The 18,652-nt window shown below is 46.0% G+C and overlaps 1 protein-coding gene across 3 annotated transcripts; it reads right to left on the bottom strand.

Moving 5' to 3' along the window:
• Positions 1-4,861: 4,861 nt before the first annotated feature.
• Positions 4,862-14,324, bottom strand: Klhl33 (kelch like family member 33). 3 transcript variants are annotated; one of them, XM_075949765.1, is made up of 5 exons: positions 14,200-14,324; positions 13,285-13,845; positions 8,382-9,306; positions 8,104-8,271; positions 4,862-7,906 (listed from the first exon to the last, which is right to left on the bottom strand). In XM_075949765.1, exons 1-5 carry the CDS (start codon positions 14,207-14,209, stop codon positions 7,354-7,356), a joined length of 2,217 nt encoding a protein of 738 aa, XP_075805880.1. In that variant the 5' UTR covers positions 14,210-14,324; the 3' UTR covers positions 4,862-7,353. The 3 variants fall into 3 exon arrangements, with proteins under 3 accessions (XP_075805880.1, XP_075805882.1, XP_075805883.1); XM_075949767.1 differs by having other exon boundaries at positions 13,285-13,827; XM_075949768.1 differs by lacking the exon at positions 14,200-14,324 and having other exon boundaries at positions 13,667-14,189.
• Between the last annotated feature and the right edge of the window lie 4,328 nt (positions 14,325-18,652).

Here is an 18,652-nt window from a genome sequence, read left to right as displayed (position 1 = left end):
TAAGCCTATAAAATTTCTCCCTCAACCCCCAACCCTATACCAATTATAATCAACTCCTAAATGATATCCCTAACCCTGAGGACAACTTTGTTGGGAGAGGGGACATCATCTTCCAGAATTACTTGCAGCTGTTATGGGGGGCAACACGCTTTCTATGGGATCCTGTGAAAGTAAAATAATGGTTAAGTTCCGAGGTTAATATCTAGTATAATTGTAAATAGTCTCTGAGTATTTGGTGGAGGTCTTGCCAGAACATTGTAAAAATGTGCACCATTTCAGCTAACCAAGTTGGAACCATCTTGATCAGCTGATACCCAAAACAGGTCTTACAGTCGTGCTATCAGCATCGTTACATCATAGCCAGGTGGAGTGGTTGTTATCGGGCCCCATCTTCTTCCTGGAAACTTCAAAGATCACTGTAGGAAAATTTATTGTTCATTGTGGAAAACTTAAGCATTATTTACATAGACATATATGGACATATATTCAATGAAAGGTACAATAAAGATAAAAATAGATATGAAGCAAAGTAAAATTTTTTATAAATACTTTTTTTTTTGTCCCATATCATGGCTACTGACAAGAGATAGAAATTCTGGGTTTTTCTTTTAACAACTTGCTTGGATTTAAAGGACAGAGCCATTGTCCAACTCCAAAACCAGCTCTATATATCTATAAATATAAATACATACATTTTTTAAGATTTGTGCTTACGAATCATATTTGATTTTCCTGATGATCCTAGTTGTTTTTACATCTGTCAGTATTCAAACATCCAGGGTCCCTTGAATTTTTTGAAGATGAGTGTTTTCCTGCAAAGACAAGAACAGGACCCTGCCCCCAGCCTATATGCTTTCCTTACCACCTGTATGGTTATCACTATTGTGGACGAGCTGCCATTTCTCCTTTCCAAGAGGTTTCTCCTCTTCAAACCGAATCTTTATTAATTTTGATGGTATCCACAATTTTTCTTTTCCTGTGGAAACAAGAGCAAAATCCCTTTCCCAACGCAGCACATCTCCTGGCTTCCATTGCGAGATCAGCACATCCTTGGAATAAACTGTTTGATTTAATTCAGAAGACCTTCTATTATCCAATGTCTCTCTGTCGTTGTTGTCCCTTTCTCATTAGCATTAAGAAAATTCAAGGTTAATACAGCATTATGCAATCTATTTTGGGGGCATCTCCACCCCTTTCTGTTTGTTTAACATATCCTTTATGATCTGATTTTATCTGCCTGACCTGTAGGATTATTTGGTATACCTGTAACATGCTTAATATTATAATAAGCAAAAAAACCGTTTCATTTTCCTAGAGACATACGCTGGACCATTATCTGTTTTTATTTGTGCAGGTATACCCATGATGGCCATAACTTCAATAAATATGTGATTACTGAATCAGCCTTTTCTGAGCTTAAAGCAGTTGCCCACTAAAATCCTGAATAAGTGTCAACGGTGTGGTGTACATATTTTAATTTTCCAAATTTTGCAGAGTGAAACACATCCACCTGCCAGATTTCATTCCTTTGAGTTCCCTTTGGGTTAGTCCCTGCAGGTAGCAGTGTTTGGTTATATAAAGAGCAAGTAGGGCATCTCTTTATAATCTCTTTAGCTTGCTGCCATGTAATGGAAAACTCTTTCTTTAAACCTTTGCTATTGAAATGATGTTTTTTATGAAATTCTGAGGCCTGTAACATGCTTCCAATCAATAATTGATCAATTTCTACATTACATTGTGCTAGAGGACCTGGCAAACCCATATGGGATTGGATATGTGTTAAGTATATAGGACAAAACCTAATTTTGATTATGTCTTGCACCTGGATAAATAATGAAGTCAATTCTGTATCATCTGGCATAAATTCAGTGGTTTCAATATGTAAGATAACTCTTTCTGCATATTGTGAATCAGTAACTATATTAAGGGGTTCTTTAAAATCCCTTAGCACCACGAGAATAGCATTAATTCTGCCTTCTGGACAGAATTATAAGGGCTTTGTTCCACCTTGCTTAATTCTTCTGATTTGTAACCTGCCTTCCCTGATTTATTTGAATTAGTATAAAATGTACGGGCTCCAGTTATTGGTGCATCACATACAATTCAGGAAAGAATACAAGAAGTTCTCTTTATAAGGTTAAGTCTATCGCTTTTTTGGGATAATTGCTACTAATTCCTCCCCCAAAATAAGTACAAGCCCTTTGCCATGGTTCATTGTCTTCCCATAACTTTTTATTTCTCCAGTAGTAAAAGGCACTATAATCTCTGCTGGGTCTATACCTGCTAATTGACAAAGTCTCAATTTACCTTTTATAATTAATTCAGAGACTTTTTCACATAAGTTTTTAATTTTTTTACTTGGCTTATGTGGTAAAAAAAAATTCATTCTAAAATAATATGATCCCTTTGCATTAAAATTCCCATAGGAGAAATTCTGGAAGCAATATGACTAGAATAAAATTAAGATTTGGATTCACCCTATCCACATGTGCCTCCTACAATTTTTCCTCAACAATTCCTTTTCTGCTTCAGCTGTTAATTCTCTGGAACTATCCAAATCTTTATCACCATTTAAGGTTTTGTTTAAATGAATTATTAGATCAGGTGTTACCCCAACAGCCGGTCATAGACTGGAAATGTCTCCTAACAATCTTTGAAAGTCATTAAGAATCCGTAGCTGGTCTCTCCTAATTTGTGACTTTTGTGTCCTAATTTTCTGCAAACCTATTTTATAACCTAGGGAACTATAGTGTGAGCCAATATTATGGATTAGGATGTTAGCACAGAACCTGAGTGGATGACCAGTTCATGGCTACCAAGGCAGCAATGGAATTGGGACTTGTGCCTGTGTTTGTAATTCCAGCTCAGTAGACTTTCAATACTTTATCTGTTTCATTATTCTGGGAGGAAACACAAGTCACCATATTCTGAGTCAACTATGGTAACAATACATGAACATCTTTTAGAAATGAACCCATGTGTGTGTATGTGTAAACAAACACATAAGTTCCCAGTAGTTACCAGAAACTGTATAAATTCATAATTATTGTGTACAATCCCAAAGGTTAGCTAGGATTTAGAACACAGTCTATACCATGAGAGAGTGGTTAGGACGGCCCTGTCTTCCAGCCTCCCCTGTGACTGGGATGGTCCTGCCAGCCAGGCTTCCAGATCTCATGCAGTTACAGCACTCAGAGGCTCGAATAATCCATCCTTTGCTCTCTTTTCCCCTCCCATTCCTCTTCACTTTCTAAACTCCGCAGGTGCAGCACCTCCCTTTATTTTCCTCCCTTTATAAGAAATAGATTGCAGACGTGCAAGACAGCTCAGTGTGTAAAAACACTTCTGTGGAAGCTTGATGACCTACGTTCTTTCTCTGGAACCGCCCCCCCCCCATAAAAAAAGAGAACTAATTCCCCAGAGTTCTCATCTGACTTCTGCATACACACGGGGCTGGCTAGATTGTCAACTTGTCAAAAGCTAGAGCTGCCTGGGAAGAGGAAATCTTAATTGAGGATGTGCATCAGTTCCTGCCTCAAGCTCCTGCCCTCCACAAATGGCCTATAACGTGTAAGAAGAAATAAACCCTTTCCTTTCCAAGTTGTTTCTGGTCAGTGCTTTATCACAGTAGCAGAAGCACAGCAGAATATGCACCGTGGTTCATGAGTGCTCATAATCATACACAAAACACACATACACATGCCTCTCAATAATACATAAAATTTAATTTTAAGAGAAGGTGGCTTGGCAAGATGGCTCAGGGGATAAGGGAACTTGTCACCAAGCCTGACAAGCTAAGAGTGATCTCTGGGACCCACAGAGTAGAAGAAAAGAACTTCTTTCCTCTGACCTTCACACATGTGCTGAGGTAACTGAACATGTATGCACACACACACGCGTGTGCGCGCGCACACACACTCAAACATAAATAAATAAAATGTAGTAAAACTGTTTCATCCTCCAGTTCCCAGCAGCCATCAATTGCCAATAGCTACCCAGCTAGGGGTATTATTACTTTGTGAGACCCTCCATGATCTATGCCAGAGTTCCTGTCTGGCTTGACTCTCTACAGTCACAGTTCACGTGAGCTTCTATGTACAGCAGCCCTGTCTTCTCTGGAAAACCCATGCCCATACTGGCAGGGTTGGCTGCAGAAAGGTCCTTGCGCTTTCAGGCCATGAGGGAAACCTGGAAGGTTTGCAGGCTTGTCTTTTTAAAGAAAAGGATATATAATTTGGTTTTCCACCCATAAGACTGGGAATGGAAGGGATTAATAGCCTGGTGATGTGTTATCTGAACCTAGCCATACCAACCTCCTACAACCAGGATCTGCAATACCTAATAGTCTTTGCATTATCTGTGTGACCAGAAGCTCCCCGAAACTCCAACAACCAGGACCAGAGGTGGCTGATATCCCGATGACGTCTATGCTATGGGCCTGTCAGCGAATACAGGTTCTATCTCTAGTACGTCTATCTTGGAAGGCATGACATGTACTCTGAGTTGAGTTTCAATGGAATTATGCCCCCTTGTGCACAGGGGATTGTATTACACCAGGAGAGTGTTTCCCAAGTTGCCCTGTGCTCATCTAAATATGCGTACAATAGACTGCTCGGGTCAGACTCTATAAGTGTGAGCATGGGCTGTCTTGCTGAACCTGGCTTCCTTCTTGCCTCTCTCAGATCATTGCTGGCCCTGGTAGTCCCAGAGACCCCCGTACTGGCAGCACTAAGTGGAATCATTGGATTATAAAAAGAAGACAAGAGATTGGGATGGTAAAGTTGAGGAATGTGGGAGGGGCTGGAGGGGAATGGGAGGATGGCTCTGAGGAAAACACAGTCTATACGTGTTTCAAATTTTCAAACAGTAAATCTTTAATAAATAAATTAAGATTTAATAAATCTTAAAATATTTGAATTATGTTATCTTTAAAATCTCTCCATTCCACAATTCTATTAAATAATCTTTCTGTACAGTTATAACTTTTAAAAATTATTTATTATTGTACACACGAATGTATGATACATGTTGCTGGGGCGCATGTGCTAGGGCACACGTGTGGAAGTCATGAGGTTATGCTACCTCTGGAGCCAAAAGAAGAGACAGTTTCTGGATGAGATTCAGATCCTGGAGAAAGACGAGGGGAATGAGGACGGCCATGGATTGTGCCATTGGCAGCAACAAATGGACGGGAGTTTCATAGACTAATAATAATAGTTCATAGAATAATACCCAAGTCAAATTATGGGGACTTTCACTTTGAATGTTGTTTATAGCAGAGACTTCCAGACAAGAAGGATTTCATCATTATGAAACCTTTATTTATAGCCATCTTTATGAACATATCACAAGCAAAATGTCCCCCGATTTCCTTTTCTTCTTCAGTCTCTCTCTTGTATATATTCTACTCAACCTTTTTTTATTATCAACTCTATTCCTTGTCTATTTAAACAGAAACATATAGTTTAACATGGTGGCCCACACCCGTAATCCCAGCACTCTGGTGTTGGAGGCAGGAGGATCAGAAGTTCAAGGTCATCTCAGCTATACAATGAGTTCAAGGCTAGAATCGGCTACGCGCAAACTTGCCTAAAACAAACGAAAACCTGAAGAGGAAAACAGGTTCAGAATAATACTTGGGAAGGGACTGACAAGAAGAAACTGCTTTCCCAAGTCCTTGGCCTTCACTTTCCTCAGCCGTGGTCTCCCGCCCTCTTGACCCCACCGGACTCACACAATTGCCCTTTTTCTATCCTGATTCTTGAGTTCATCAAAGGGAAGGAAAGGCATTGGGGTGGACTCTTCCCGTCTTCCCAGCCTCAGACTTTCCCTTCGCCACCATGGACACCTTGGCCTCTCTGTCTTGCTCCTCCTCCCCGCCCCCATGAATACCCTCATCTCACCCTGGTAGACCTGCATGGCTTCAGGTCTCTCTGCAGTCCAAGTCTTGTAGGAGGGTTTCCTTCTTGATACTTTTATTAATTTTGTTGGGTTTGATTTGGTTCTCTTAAAACAGTCTCGAGTCCTGGTCCTCCTATTTCTGCCTCTCGAATGCCAGGATTCCCAGTGTGCACCACCATGTCTAGACCTAATGGGGAGACTCTACAGGCAGCCTATGGAGCTAGCTATGGGCCTAGCTACCCTAGGAAGAATTTCGTTGGGAAGATGCAGGTATCCTGCAGATGGGAGAATAAACGCTACCTGCCGAGAAAAGTGGGGGGGGGGAGGTATCCAATCCCTTCCACATTCCTACATCAATTTTCCAACTATCCCAATGTCCTTTTCTGGTCCCTATACTTTGACTGAAGTTTGATTTTTGTCGTTCCAGAATCTTCAGCATGCTAAGTAGGCACTCTATTAATGAGCTCCGGCTTTAGCTCCCAGCGAGCTGTACTTCCTTCATTGAAATTTCTAACTGATCCTTGTGGGATCTTCCTGGTTGACTCTCTTAATGGAGTATTTATTTGGCAGTCCCTCTCCCATTTCCCACGAGTTCCAGCATCACCTGTTCCGTGGTACAGTTCATGTACACAGAGGGAGTTTATGAGCTTCCATGTCCAGGGTGGGGGAAAATACCAACAAGAATAAAGCATTCTCATCTGCATTACATAACGAGACTGCTTCAAAACACTGCATACAGAGCTGGAGGATGCTCGCTGGTTAGGAGCTCTGGCTGCTCTTCCAGAGGACCAGGGTTTAGTTCTGAGCACTCCACGGCTGCTCACAACCATCTGTAACTCCAGTTCCAGAGGATCTGCTGCCTCTTCTGCCCTCTGCAGGTACCAGATAAACGTGTGGTTCATGGTATACACGCAAGCAAAACACCCATACATATGAAATAAATAAATATTAAACAATGTATAAACAAAATAAGCAAACAAAAAAGAATAAAGCCTTCTTTCAGGGATAGGGACGTAGCTCAGTTGGCAGAGTACCTGCTTAGCATGCAGGAAGTCTTGAGTTTGATCTCGGCCACCAATCAGGTGTATATGCCTGTGAACCCAGTGCTTTCAAGACAGAGGCAGGAGGATTAACAGCTCAAGGTCATCCTTGACTATATAGGGAGTTATAAACCAGCCTAGGATACAAGAGACCCTGTCCTCAATCAAGGTGGGGTAATACATGCAACCCTAGCACCCAGGAGACGGAGGCAGGACTTTGAGTTTGAGGCCAGCCCAGACTACACATCCAGTTCAAAGCCAACCAGAGCTGCAGTAATAAGAATCTTTCTACTGATAACGACTTTTAAAAGCAAGCAACCAATACAACTTTTCAACCCTCTCATAATTTCTTCCCTTTGTCACTGTCATTGTATTCTTATCCCTTCCTCCCTCAAACACGGCTGATCCTCAGTCACCCAGCAGGTTTGTTTTGGTGCTGAGTAGGGACCAAAGCTATGTGCTGCACACTGGGCAATGTCAGGATGCAGGCAGGCATCTCGGCGCGAGGCTTGGGCAGAGTTCCCAGGCAGAGCCAGCGGTCCAGACCAGGGCAGTAGGCATGGACAAGGTGGGAGATGGCATAGGTACGGTGACTGTAGCCCCCCAGTACCAGGAGCTCCCCCTGTAAAACAGCACCTGCAGCCCCGACATGCGAGGAGGGCAGGGGTGCCAGGTGAGTCCAGCTATCCGTCTTCGGTTCATAGACCTCAAAGCTCAGCAGGTCCCCAGTGTCACCGAGTCCACCCGCCACATACAACCTCCCACCCAGAGCAGCCATCACATGACTAGCCCGTGCTACTCGCATTGGGCTCAAAATAGTCTCAGGCTTCTCAAGTTTGGGGTCATAGATCATCAAGGAGTCCAAGAACTGGCCGGTCCCACTATAGCCGCCGCTTACATACAATCGACCCTCGAGGATTGCAGCTGCGTGGGCGAAACATGGTACTGGAAGAGCAGGTGCCGGCCTGAGGGAGAGCAGAACAGAAGATCAGGCAACCGGCACGTTCAACTTTATTTCCTTTTATTGTGAGGTAGATCTTGCTATAGCCTAGGCTCCCGCCTTCACCTCTGAAGCACTGGGATTGCAGGTGTATGCCACCGTGCCCAGCTTCACTCTCCTGTTCCAAATCTAGTTTCTCCCCACGGCGCTTTGCCTGCTTACCTCCAGACGTTGAGTTCAGGGTTATAGGTCTCAACGGAGTTAAGGGCAACACCATTGCCCCGTCCACCCAGGGCATAAAGCTCTCCATCAAACACCACCAGAGGGAAGAAGCTCCGAGCCTGGCACAAGGGTGCCATTTCCTCCCAGTCTTCTTGACTGGAGCTCCACCTGGACACAATGGGAAAAATACGGAAAGGGTGACCCTGGGAGCCTATGGCTCGCCAGATTGACACTTTCTCTTGCTTGCCCACATGGGGCCTACTACTCATTGATGGTACCTGAGAGTTGAAGCCAGAGTGTTGCTATTGCTGTAGAAATCCTGTCCCCCACAGACATAGAGTTCACTTCCTGTTAGGCTTGCAGCTCCATGGCGAAAGCGCCCTGGGGCAGGCAGGTCAGGCAGCCGACACCATTCCACAGTTCGTACCAGACCCATGCCACAGCGGAAAGCCCGAGCCCACCACACTTTGCAAGACGGCTGTCTTCGGTCCATGTTAGGTCTAAGCCCATCCCCACCAATCACCACCAGCGCTTGGTCAGGCTTCCTCCACCTCTCTTGACCTGGTATTTCGGCTTCCACTATCAGCTGGTTCAGCAGATGGGGGGACAGAGGTGGAGGGAGCCCAGCTGCCCGCACCTTTCTCAGCTCTCGGGTAGACATGCGACCAAAGCGGACACATCGCAGCAGGTCCTTAACCTCTGACTCTTCGGTCTCAGGGTTGGCAGCCAGCCAGCGCCGTGCAGCCATAAAAACCTCAAACTCTTCTTGTACGTGGAGCTCATCACTATCCAAGAGCTCAGCCAGGCAGATAGCCGGTAACGACGGGAAAGTAGGGCACAAAGACACAGCAGGCAGATGAGAGAGGAGGTAACGATGGGCTTTTCCCCAGACTTTCTCCAAACCAGGAGCTTCGGCCATAGGAAACAAAGCCAGGCAAAGAGCAGGGCAGAGGCTTTGAGCCAAGGCTCTCTGACACAAATCCAGGCAGGAGGAGCTTTGGTACTGCAGCGCAGCCTGGGCGACTCTTAGCAATCCTGGCCATCTTTCTCGGACAACTCCAGAGTAGGCAAACGAAACGAGGAGTCTCAGGTCTTGCGAAGAGATGGTACGCAGAGACACTTTTGTGCCCTGGGACTCCCTCATCCCACTCAGAAGCATGGCCCCAAAGAACTCGCTGCCACAGGCCAGGGCTACTCGGTGCACTGCAATAGAGAGGAAGCAAAGGAAAGCCACATTGTTGCGAGGCCGCTACCTCCGATCCTGACATAAGCCTGACTTGTAGCATTGCTATTCCAATGATTACGTGGGAACTTTCGTTCTGGGAGTGTAGTTCAGTGCTGCGGCACCTGCCTAGCACACGCAAAGCCTGGGTTTCAGCCCCTCGCTGCCCATCCCTGGGTTATGATTCCATAGGTCTCAATAGTAACTTGGAGAATCTTTGCTTTCATATCTTTTTCTTGCTTTCTGGAAACAGGGCCTCGTTATGTAGTCTTGACTGGTCCGGAACTTACTGTGCAGACCTGACATGCGCTACTGTTCCCAGATTTACCATGGAGACCTGACATGCGCTACTGTCCCCAGACTATTGTAAAATTCTCAAGTGCCATATATGATGCTCATGTTAGTGTCTGGAGGACATTTTAGCGTTTTAGGTCCATGTCGTTAGAAAAAGTCTTTCCTTTTTTGGATTTTCTGTGCAGCCCTGACTGTCCTGGATCTCTGTAGACCAGGCTCGCTTCAAACTCAGAGATCCACCTGCCTCTGCCTCCCAAGTGCTGAAATTAAAGGTGTGCGCCACCACCACCCAGCTAGAAAAACAGTCTTAATGCATGCAGATGAGTATTCACTGTTTTCTAATAGGAAACACAAAACAAACTGAATAGAGCAATGGATAACTTTAAAGGCTTCTGTGCACTGTGAACAAAACCAAGAGGTGCTTTTTATTTATAGCTGCAAGAGTCACAGTCATCCGCCACCCCACCAGAACAGCTATAAGTCCAGTTCTAGGGGACTGGGCACCTTCTTCTGGCCTCTGTAGGTATCAGGCACACACGTGGTACAAGACATACATGCAGGAGGTCACATACACATAAAATAAAACAAATATACCTTTTAAAAAAGAAAGAAACAACAGAGGGCAGGCAAGATGTTTCAGTAAAGGGACTTGTCATCAAGACCGATCAAGGCCTTTTGAGCTACGTGGAAGGAGAGAGCCACTTCCTGCGAGCTGCCCTCTGACTCTGGAAGGTCCTGCTACTCACACACACACTCTCACACACGTGAACTGCTACTCACACTCACACACACACACTCTCACACACGTGAACTGCTACTCACACACACACACACTCTCACACACGTGAACTGCTACTCACACACACACACACACTCTCACACACGTGAACTGCTACTCACACACACACACACTCTCACACACGTGAACTGCTACTCACACACACACTCTCTCACACAAGTGAACTGCTACTCACACACACACTCTCACACATGTGAACTGCTACTCACACACAGACTCACACTCTCACACACGTGAACTGCTACTCACACACACACACTCTCTCACACACGTGAACTGCTACTCACACACAGACACACTCTCACACACGTGAACTGCTACTCACACACACACACTCTCACACATGTGAACTGCTACTCACACACACACACACACTCTCACACACGTGAACTGCTACTCACACACACACTCTCACGCACGTGAACTGCTACTCACACACACACACACTCTCACACACATGAACTACTACTCACACAAACACTCTCACACACACGTGAACTGCTACTCACACACACACTCTCACACACGTGAACTGCTACTCACACACACACACACACACACACTCTCACACACGTGAACTGCTACTCACACACACACACACACACTCTCACACACGTGAACTGCTACTCACACACACACGTGAACTGCTACTCACACACACACACTCTCTCTCACACGCATAATTATATGCAATACTTTTTTTAAGTAGAGAAGAGTTTTTGTTTTAATAGAATTGGGCTTTGTGTTGAAGGCTTTGTAGCCCTAGTTACATGAAGGCAAGATGATCATGAGTTCAAAGCCTGCCTGGGCTGAAGAATGCATTCAAGACCACCCTGGGAAACTAGGTGAGACTCTATCCAAAGGAAAAATAAAACAAGAAGTAAAAGCTCAAATATCCCTTTCAAAGATTTGTTTTAATTGTTTTCAGTTATGTCCATGTGTGTGTCTCTGTATGTGGGTGGGTGCACTGGAGAATGGGTTCTTATGGAGGCCAGACAGCTGTGGTCTGCCCAGTGACAATGCTGGGAGCTGCACTTGGGTCCTCTTATTTGTTTGCTTTAAAACACATATCCCTCAGTAAAATGCCAAGCAGAAATGATGAGATGAACTAGACATAGTAGCATCCAGTGGGATGAACATTTGATGAACATTTGAGTGTTAATTTTTGCTTTGTGTTTGACGAGTTTCGTGATAGAAAGAGTTTCTGCTAGAAACTGTCTCAGGAGGTCTTAGTCAGGTCTCTGTGTTCCCCATGAGTGAATCTTTTGAATGCCACACTGTTTTAGACCAGTTGTGGAAAGTGTACCTCTCAGAGGGCAACTGAGGATAATGATGTTTCTATTGTCTTTTTAAGCAGTAGGTAGTGGCCTGGTGTGTCCCAGATAACAAGCACTAGTTAGAGCTTCCTAGTCCATGTTGTCTGAGAAAGTCTACATTCTGGGAAATCAGCTTTCATATCAGCAGCATCTGTATCTGAGACTCAGTTGTGAAAAGCTCACAGCCACTTGGAATCTCCCTCTTACTCATTGCTGTACCCTAAGATTTAAAGTGATGGGTTCCCATGTAGCGTTATGACTATGTGGGAACCCCAAACCTTCATGAAAATGTTATAATTATGAAACTGTAAAGCACCCTCTATCTGATGCCGTGAGGCAGAAAGCCACAGATAGCTCTCCTTCCGGAGAACCTCCACTAAGCACTCATGAGTGTGACTGAGCACTTCTGGAACCAGCATAGTCTGGCCCTGAACTCCTGAGAACCCTCCCTTTGTAGCGGCCTAAGTGCTACAGGTGTGTGTCACAAGGCCCTAGATTTGTTTTTTCTTTCCTTTTTTTTTTTAACATTTTTTTATTGATAAAAGAAGAATAAAGAAAAAAAAAACAAATTTCCACCTCCTCCCAGCCTCCCCTTTCCCTCCCCCTCCTCCCACTCTTTTCCCTCTCCTCCCACTCTTCTCCCCCTCCTCCCACCCCTCTCCCCTTCCCCCCACTCCTCTCCCCCTCTCTCTCCAGTCCAAAGAGCAGTCAGGGTTCCCTGCCCTGTGGTAAGTCCTAGGTCCTCTTTCCTTTTTTTTATTTTGGTTTGTGAGATAGGTACTCATAATTTAGTTTTTTTAATTAATGAATTTTGAGACAGGATTTCTCTGTGTATCCCTGGCTGTAATAGAGCTCACTCTGTAAACCAGGCTGACCTCAATCTCAGCCATCCACTTGCCTCTTCCTCCCGAGTGTTGGGATCAAAAGTGTGGGCCACCACCACCCAGCAACAGTAGAAAAGTTACAGTTATAAAGTAACAACGAAAATAATTTCATGGTTGGGGGTCACCACAATACAAGAAACTGTATTAAAGGGTCGCGGCAGTAAGAAGGTTGAGATCCACTGGTTAGAGGAAGCCGACTGGAGTCTGCTGCCAGAGTCAAGCACACCGAGGAGAAAGGACACTTTGGGAGACTTCTACCGACTGTCTCTTGTTTGTTGTGTGCTTAGACGATGTCAAGAGCCTCTGGCTAACCTGAGCCAGTCAGTCACTTTCTGCTTGTTTTACTGCCATGGACTGTACTGTAAGCCCCAGCCAGCTGGCTGGAAATCTAGTTACTGGGCAAGGGGGAAAGCGCCTGAACTATCAATTCAAATTTGTCGGGGCATCTAGGCAAACAATTCAACCGCGCATGCGCATCTCTTGATGGCGCTGGAAAAGCACCAAAAAGGACATTCTTGCTGGAGCGATGATCCAAAACTCTGACACCGGGCGGGGGTGTGTGGCCCAGTGTAGAATGGAAGTGAGGACTTAGGCTCCATCCCTAGCACCGCAAAACAAACAAAACCCTGAGACATGCATTCTTAGCAGTTGCTCCCAGGCCCTCACCCCGCAGGCGGTAGCCCTCTGCTTCCAACTCCAAGTCGCACCCGACGCCCTCTCGATAGAGACGCTCAATGCTGTGCAGGTTCTCCCTCAGCTCCTCTGCCTGGCTGAGCTTCTCTTCATCGTCGCTGGCTTTGCCATGCCCTTCTGACCTCACCCGGGCCGCGTTCTTCACCCGGGGCGCTCCCAGCGCCTCTGCAGCAGCCAGCACTTCGCCCTGCGAGGCTGGGCCCAGCACCCCCTCATACGCAAAGGTCATTGCAGCCTCCCAGCCCCTCCGGGTCACGTCGAGGCTGAAGCGTGGCTGCTGACCTCCACCGCCCCGCAGCCTGCCTTGGAAGAGGCTGCTGACTGCAGCCAAGATCACCCGATGCACCCCGTATACCTGTCCCCCTACTGACACCTCCTCATCCAGCAGCAACTTCTGCTCCCGCAGCCTCTGTGCTTCAGCAAAGAACTGACCGGGGTGCTCCATGCTGCACAGCATCTCAGGTTCTGCAGAGTCGTCGCAGTCATCCTGTTCCTTCCCGTTCTCCAGGGATGAAGCTGGAAAGGGAAGGTTTCCTGAAACCAAGGGGCTGGGGTCAGGCTCTGCCGGAGAAAAGGAAAGCAAGCCAGGGTCCTTGTCGGGAGAGGGAGACCAGGAGGAGGTTCTTCGGGCAGGTAAAGGGAGTTCAAGACCGTCCTTCCGAAAAGAAAAGGAGATATGCTCCAAGTCTGAGGAAAAAAAGCTTACGGCTCAGGCTTGTGAGATTGCTGCTGGCGAAGGCACGAGAGAAGGATGCCTGAGCTGCGCCCAGAAAAGCAGAGCTGTCTGCAGTTCACAGAGCGATCAGCCCCTCGCTCCACCCCAAGAGGACACGCTAACTTTGGAATAGTAACTATAGGGTTCTCCGAGTGCAACAAAACTGCAAACACCTGTAGCCATCAGGCCAGGGTCAAGCCCGCCTTTCCGCTTGCTTTAGTCCCAGGCAGGAGACGCCAGGCTTCCGCTTGCCCTCACTTGAGTCCCCACTCTGCTTAGGACCGCTGTGTACCGATCCCAGCAGCGGCCCCACTTGGCTAATTATAGCTAGCCCGAGGACTAGGGCTGGAAGCTGACACCCAGTGCACTGAGCCAAGTCCTGGGATGACTTCCCCCTTCCTTCCCTTCCACCTGTAGGTCATATGAGGGTGCTGAATGGAGAAATTGCAAGGCAGAGAGAATGCAGACTTGGGTGAAGTGAGACAGGCCAGCACTGTTTTCACGACTGGTGGCAGGGAGCTAGTGAAGGGATCTGAAGTCTATACTGTACAACACTTGAGGTTTGGCTTACCTTCCTTCTCAATAGCTGTGGGATTTGGAAAAAAATTTCTAACATCTGCCGGACTTAGTCCTGGTTGGTGATTACAATTGCTGTACGTCCATAACTCCAGATGGTTAAGCAAAAACCTCCACAGCAGCCTAACACTTTACACATCAGTAAAACCAAACTGAAGGTGCAAATCAAAGTTGTATATTTTTAAAAACTGGTTTTAGGGCTGGGCAGTGGTGGCGCAACCTTTAATCCCAGCACTCAGGAGACAAAAGTAGGCGAATCTCTGAGTTCGAGGCCACCCTGGTCTACAAGAGCTAGTTCCAGGACAGCTAGGGCTGTTACACAGAGAAACCCTGTCTCAAAAAAACAAAACAAAACAAAAACCTGGTTTTAGTAGATAATGTCTTCCCTTTAGCCTATGCTTGCCTGCAGTCCCAGTCCTCCCATGGAAGGGCCATGAGTGGGGGAATTACAGGCATGTACCACCAGCAGTCAGAAAACTGAATTCTAATGGCTCTTGTCCTCCCTACCCCCTGAGCCATGGCCTCTAAACCAGAGGGGAGCAGAGAAGCAAGGCTGTAGGTCCAGCTGGACCAGGGATTCTCAAGGATGCATCAGCAGGCTGTCCACCGATGAGAGCTCTCCAGCTGGGCTTCCCCGGCCCCCCCATGTCATACATCCCAGCAATCAGAGCTACCTCCTGGGTACCAAGTGATGTTTTCCACATACCCCACCTTGTGGCTGAAGTCTACCTCAGAAAGGACAGAGTCAGTAACCACGTAGGACCTACAGCCTACAGGGTTACAGGAGCCCGTTGCCTGTCAACTTTCCCATGACTGTCCTCAAATGCTGGTGACCACAACCCAACTAGATCTCTGATCTGAACTCTGAGCTTTCTCCAGGGTCTGCTTAAATACACTCAGGTAGGGTTAGAAAAGTAATCAAGAAACCCAAATTTCCTACATGACTTTCCAAATAGCTTTCCCTAAACCCAACTGGTTCCTGAAAATTTAAGACTTTAAAACAAACAATTTTATATAGTCATTTCAAAGGATTTTAAAGTTATTTCATTGATTATGAATGTAGTATTTTAACAATTTAACACTAATAACCAAGAATTTCCACTACTACTTCAAACTTACAGGAAATATAGGCAGGAAATATAAGCTCAAGGAACTTGCCAAGTGTTCTGTATGGTCTAAAGAGTGTTCTGTAACAGCCATGCCTTCACAAATGAGATTATCAAATACACAGCAGTTAATAGGAAAAGAATAAATAGCAAATAGTTGTAGTGGCTTTTTCATTGGGCCGCCAGCTCACAAAAAATGACAGATTTTTTTATTAATTATGAAAGCTCAGCCTACAGCTTAGGTGTGCCCCACTACCTCTGATAGCCTACATTAATTTAACCCATTTCTACTCGTCTTTGTGTTACCACATGGCTTTTTCCTCTCCTGCATGTCCTTGCTCCCTCTGCATCTGACTGGCAACTTCCCCTTTCTTTTTCCCATTGCTCTCTCTCTGTCCAGAATTCCCACCTATACCTCCTGCCTAGCTATGGGCCATTTAGCTTTTTATTAAACCAATCACAGTGATGCATCTTTACACAGTGTAATCAAATATCTCAAAACAAGTAGATAGACCATTAGACAATAAGACACTATCAAATTGGGCACCTATAATCACCCAGCAGAAATTGGCTAGAGATGTCTCATTGCGGGAGCCAGCGGGGTTCAAGCAGAGAGTCATGGATGCAGCAGAGTGTCCTCTTGGATAGGCTGCCAAGAAAACACACAACAGCAACAACAGACAGGGAACATCATTAATAAGTCCTACCAGAGAAACTGAGGCAATTGGCCAGAGTTCTTGATTGAGAGCGCTCTTTTCACAGATGAGCTAGCTTCCTATGTCTGAGGCACTGGCTTCCCATTTCCACGGCAGAAGGGATAAACAATCATCACCCTTGTTGGAGATGGTTTACCTTAGCTGTTCTCAAGATCACAATGCTCCTTACTATTCTGAGATACCTGTTGTTCCTTCTTCCTGTCAGAGACAAGAGAGGTCAGCTCTTGTCTAGGTATGAGCTGGGGGTCTCAGAGGACACTTGGAGACAAACAGAATTAAGTTTGAAAAGGGGGTGGGGTCCAACCCAGCTTCTCAGTGAGCTCAAACAGTGTGGTGGTCTGAATGAGAATGGGCCCCATAGGCTCATGTGTTTGAATGCCTGGTCCCCAGTTAGTGGAACTGATTAAGAAGGATTAGAAGGTGTGGCCTTGTTGGAGAAGGTTTGTCACTGGGGGTGGGCTTTGAGGTTTCAAAAGCTCTTGTCATTTCAAGTTAGCTCTTTCCCTGCCTTATGGCTGTTGTCTCAACATATGAGTTCTCAGCTACTGCCCCAGGGCCATGCCTGCCTGCTCTCATTCTCCCTGCATTATGGCCATAGCTTCTATTGACACTGAAATTATAACCAAGCTCCCAATGATAATGCTTTCTAGGTTGACTTGGTCATGGCATCTCTTCACAGCAATAGAAAAGCAAGACAAACAGTCTGTGAGTTTTCCAATACAGTGTGCATTACCCAAGGGTCCCACAAGAGGCATGATGGCAGATCAAACCCAGGCCAGCAGACAATTATCCCGTTAGTGTCCGGATGCATTGTTTCTCTGGTCCTTCAGTGTATGAATGTGATTTCCAGGTGTGACAGGACTTACCAAGAAAATACATCCCATCCCTGCACCACATGCACACTAGACAGTGAGCTGAATGTGACCCACCATGCCTTTGGGTCTTTCAATTCCTCCTTTATAAGCTCTTGCCTTCGAGAAGGACCCAGGCCTTATAGAAGGGATGAAAAGATTTTCCCAAACCATCACAGTGATTAGACTCACAGATTGCGTGCTAAACACTGCCAAGAGTCCAGTGTGAGAAGTCTCTGGGATGTACTTGATATTAAAATTACAGCACAAGCGTTTTATTTTGAACTGGCTGGTACACAGTAAACGAGGCAAGCAGAATCCAGCTGACTTCCAGAGAAACAGAAAACTTGAAAATTTGTCCCTTTCCCTTCACGGCATTCTCTTCTGAAGTCTGAGTATTCGGCACTGGCATGCCGTTCTAGTACCCCATCCTTAGAGGACACACTCCAGAAAGCAGAGTCAGGATGTGCCCCAGACATTCACCACAGGGGCCATGGTCCACCACACGGGCTTTGCTGTTGTTACAAGGGTGCATATCCCAGTTCAGAACAGTAGGGAAGAACACCAGGACAACATCACGATTGGTATCACCTGACTTTAATATGCTGTAACAGCGTTAATTGTTAACCTGATGGAGTCCACAGTCACCTAGGAGCTCAACCTTTGGGCACCCCCCTGAGGGATATTTAGGTTGAGGTAAACCTCTGACAATGGCTGTGAAGGATTATCTTGGTTATGTGAATTGGTGTGGGAAATCCCATCTCTTTTTGGGTTGGTTGGTTTCTCAAGAAAGGTCTTCTCTGTAGCTTTGGAGCCTGTCCGGGAACTAGCTCTTGTAGACCAGGCTGGGGATGGGGGGGGAAACCCACCTTAACGGTAGGACCATTCCCTCGATGGGGATGCTCGACTGTATATAGAGGAGATAGAACACGCTGGAACTAGAAGTCATCCTTGTCTGCTTCCTGACTGTGAATGTCATGTGACCAGCCACAGCAAGCTCCTGTTGCCTTGACTCCCTTGCCATGGTGGACTGTACCCCTTGAACAGTGAGACGAAGTAAACCCTTTCTCGTGGATTGCTTTCTGTTGGGGTGTTTTCTCACAGCCCAGGGGAATGACCTGAGACACATGACTCAACACCACTTTACCTCAGCTTGCTACTCTTTCCGGGTGTTTGGTGTCATAATAAGCGTTGGTGTGAGCAATCACTACGTGCTAGCGATCACGCTAAATGTTGTATAGCTTTTAGCATTTCTACTCACAGCAGCCCTCTGGGAGAAGTTCTGCTCTGGTGTGCATTCTCCAGGTGGGGAGCTCCCACGAAGTTCCTTCGTTCACGCAACTACAGAGCCAAAGAGAGAGGGTCCAATTTTATAGT

The sequence above is a fragment of the Microtus pennsylvanicus genome, chromosome 15 (genome assembly GCF_037038515.1).
Source record: "Microtus pennsylvanicus isolate mMicPen1 chromosome 15, mMicPen1.hap1, whole genome shotgun sequence".
Lineage (NCBI taxonomy): Eukaryota > Metazoa > Chordata > Mammalia > Rodentia > Cricetidae > Microtus > Microtus pennsylvanicus.
Note: the sequence above shows the minus strand (reverse complement) of the source record. Positions and strands in the feature narration are given on the sequence as shown.

What these genes read in the sequence shown, in the direction of transcription:
- Klhl33 (XM_075949765.1), bottom strand. An exon ending in AGAGGGCTACCGCCTGCGGG is followed by an intron (nt 9,307 to 13,284) that starts GTGAGGGCCTGG and finishes TCTCTATTGCAG; the next exon opens with TGCACCGAGTAGCCCTGGCC. An exon ending in CCTGAACTCAACGTCTGGAG is followed by an intron (nt 7,907 to 8,103) that starts GTAAGCAGGCAA and finishes GCTCTCCCTCAG; the next exon opens with GCCGGCACCTGCTCTTCCAG.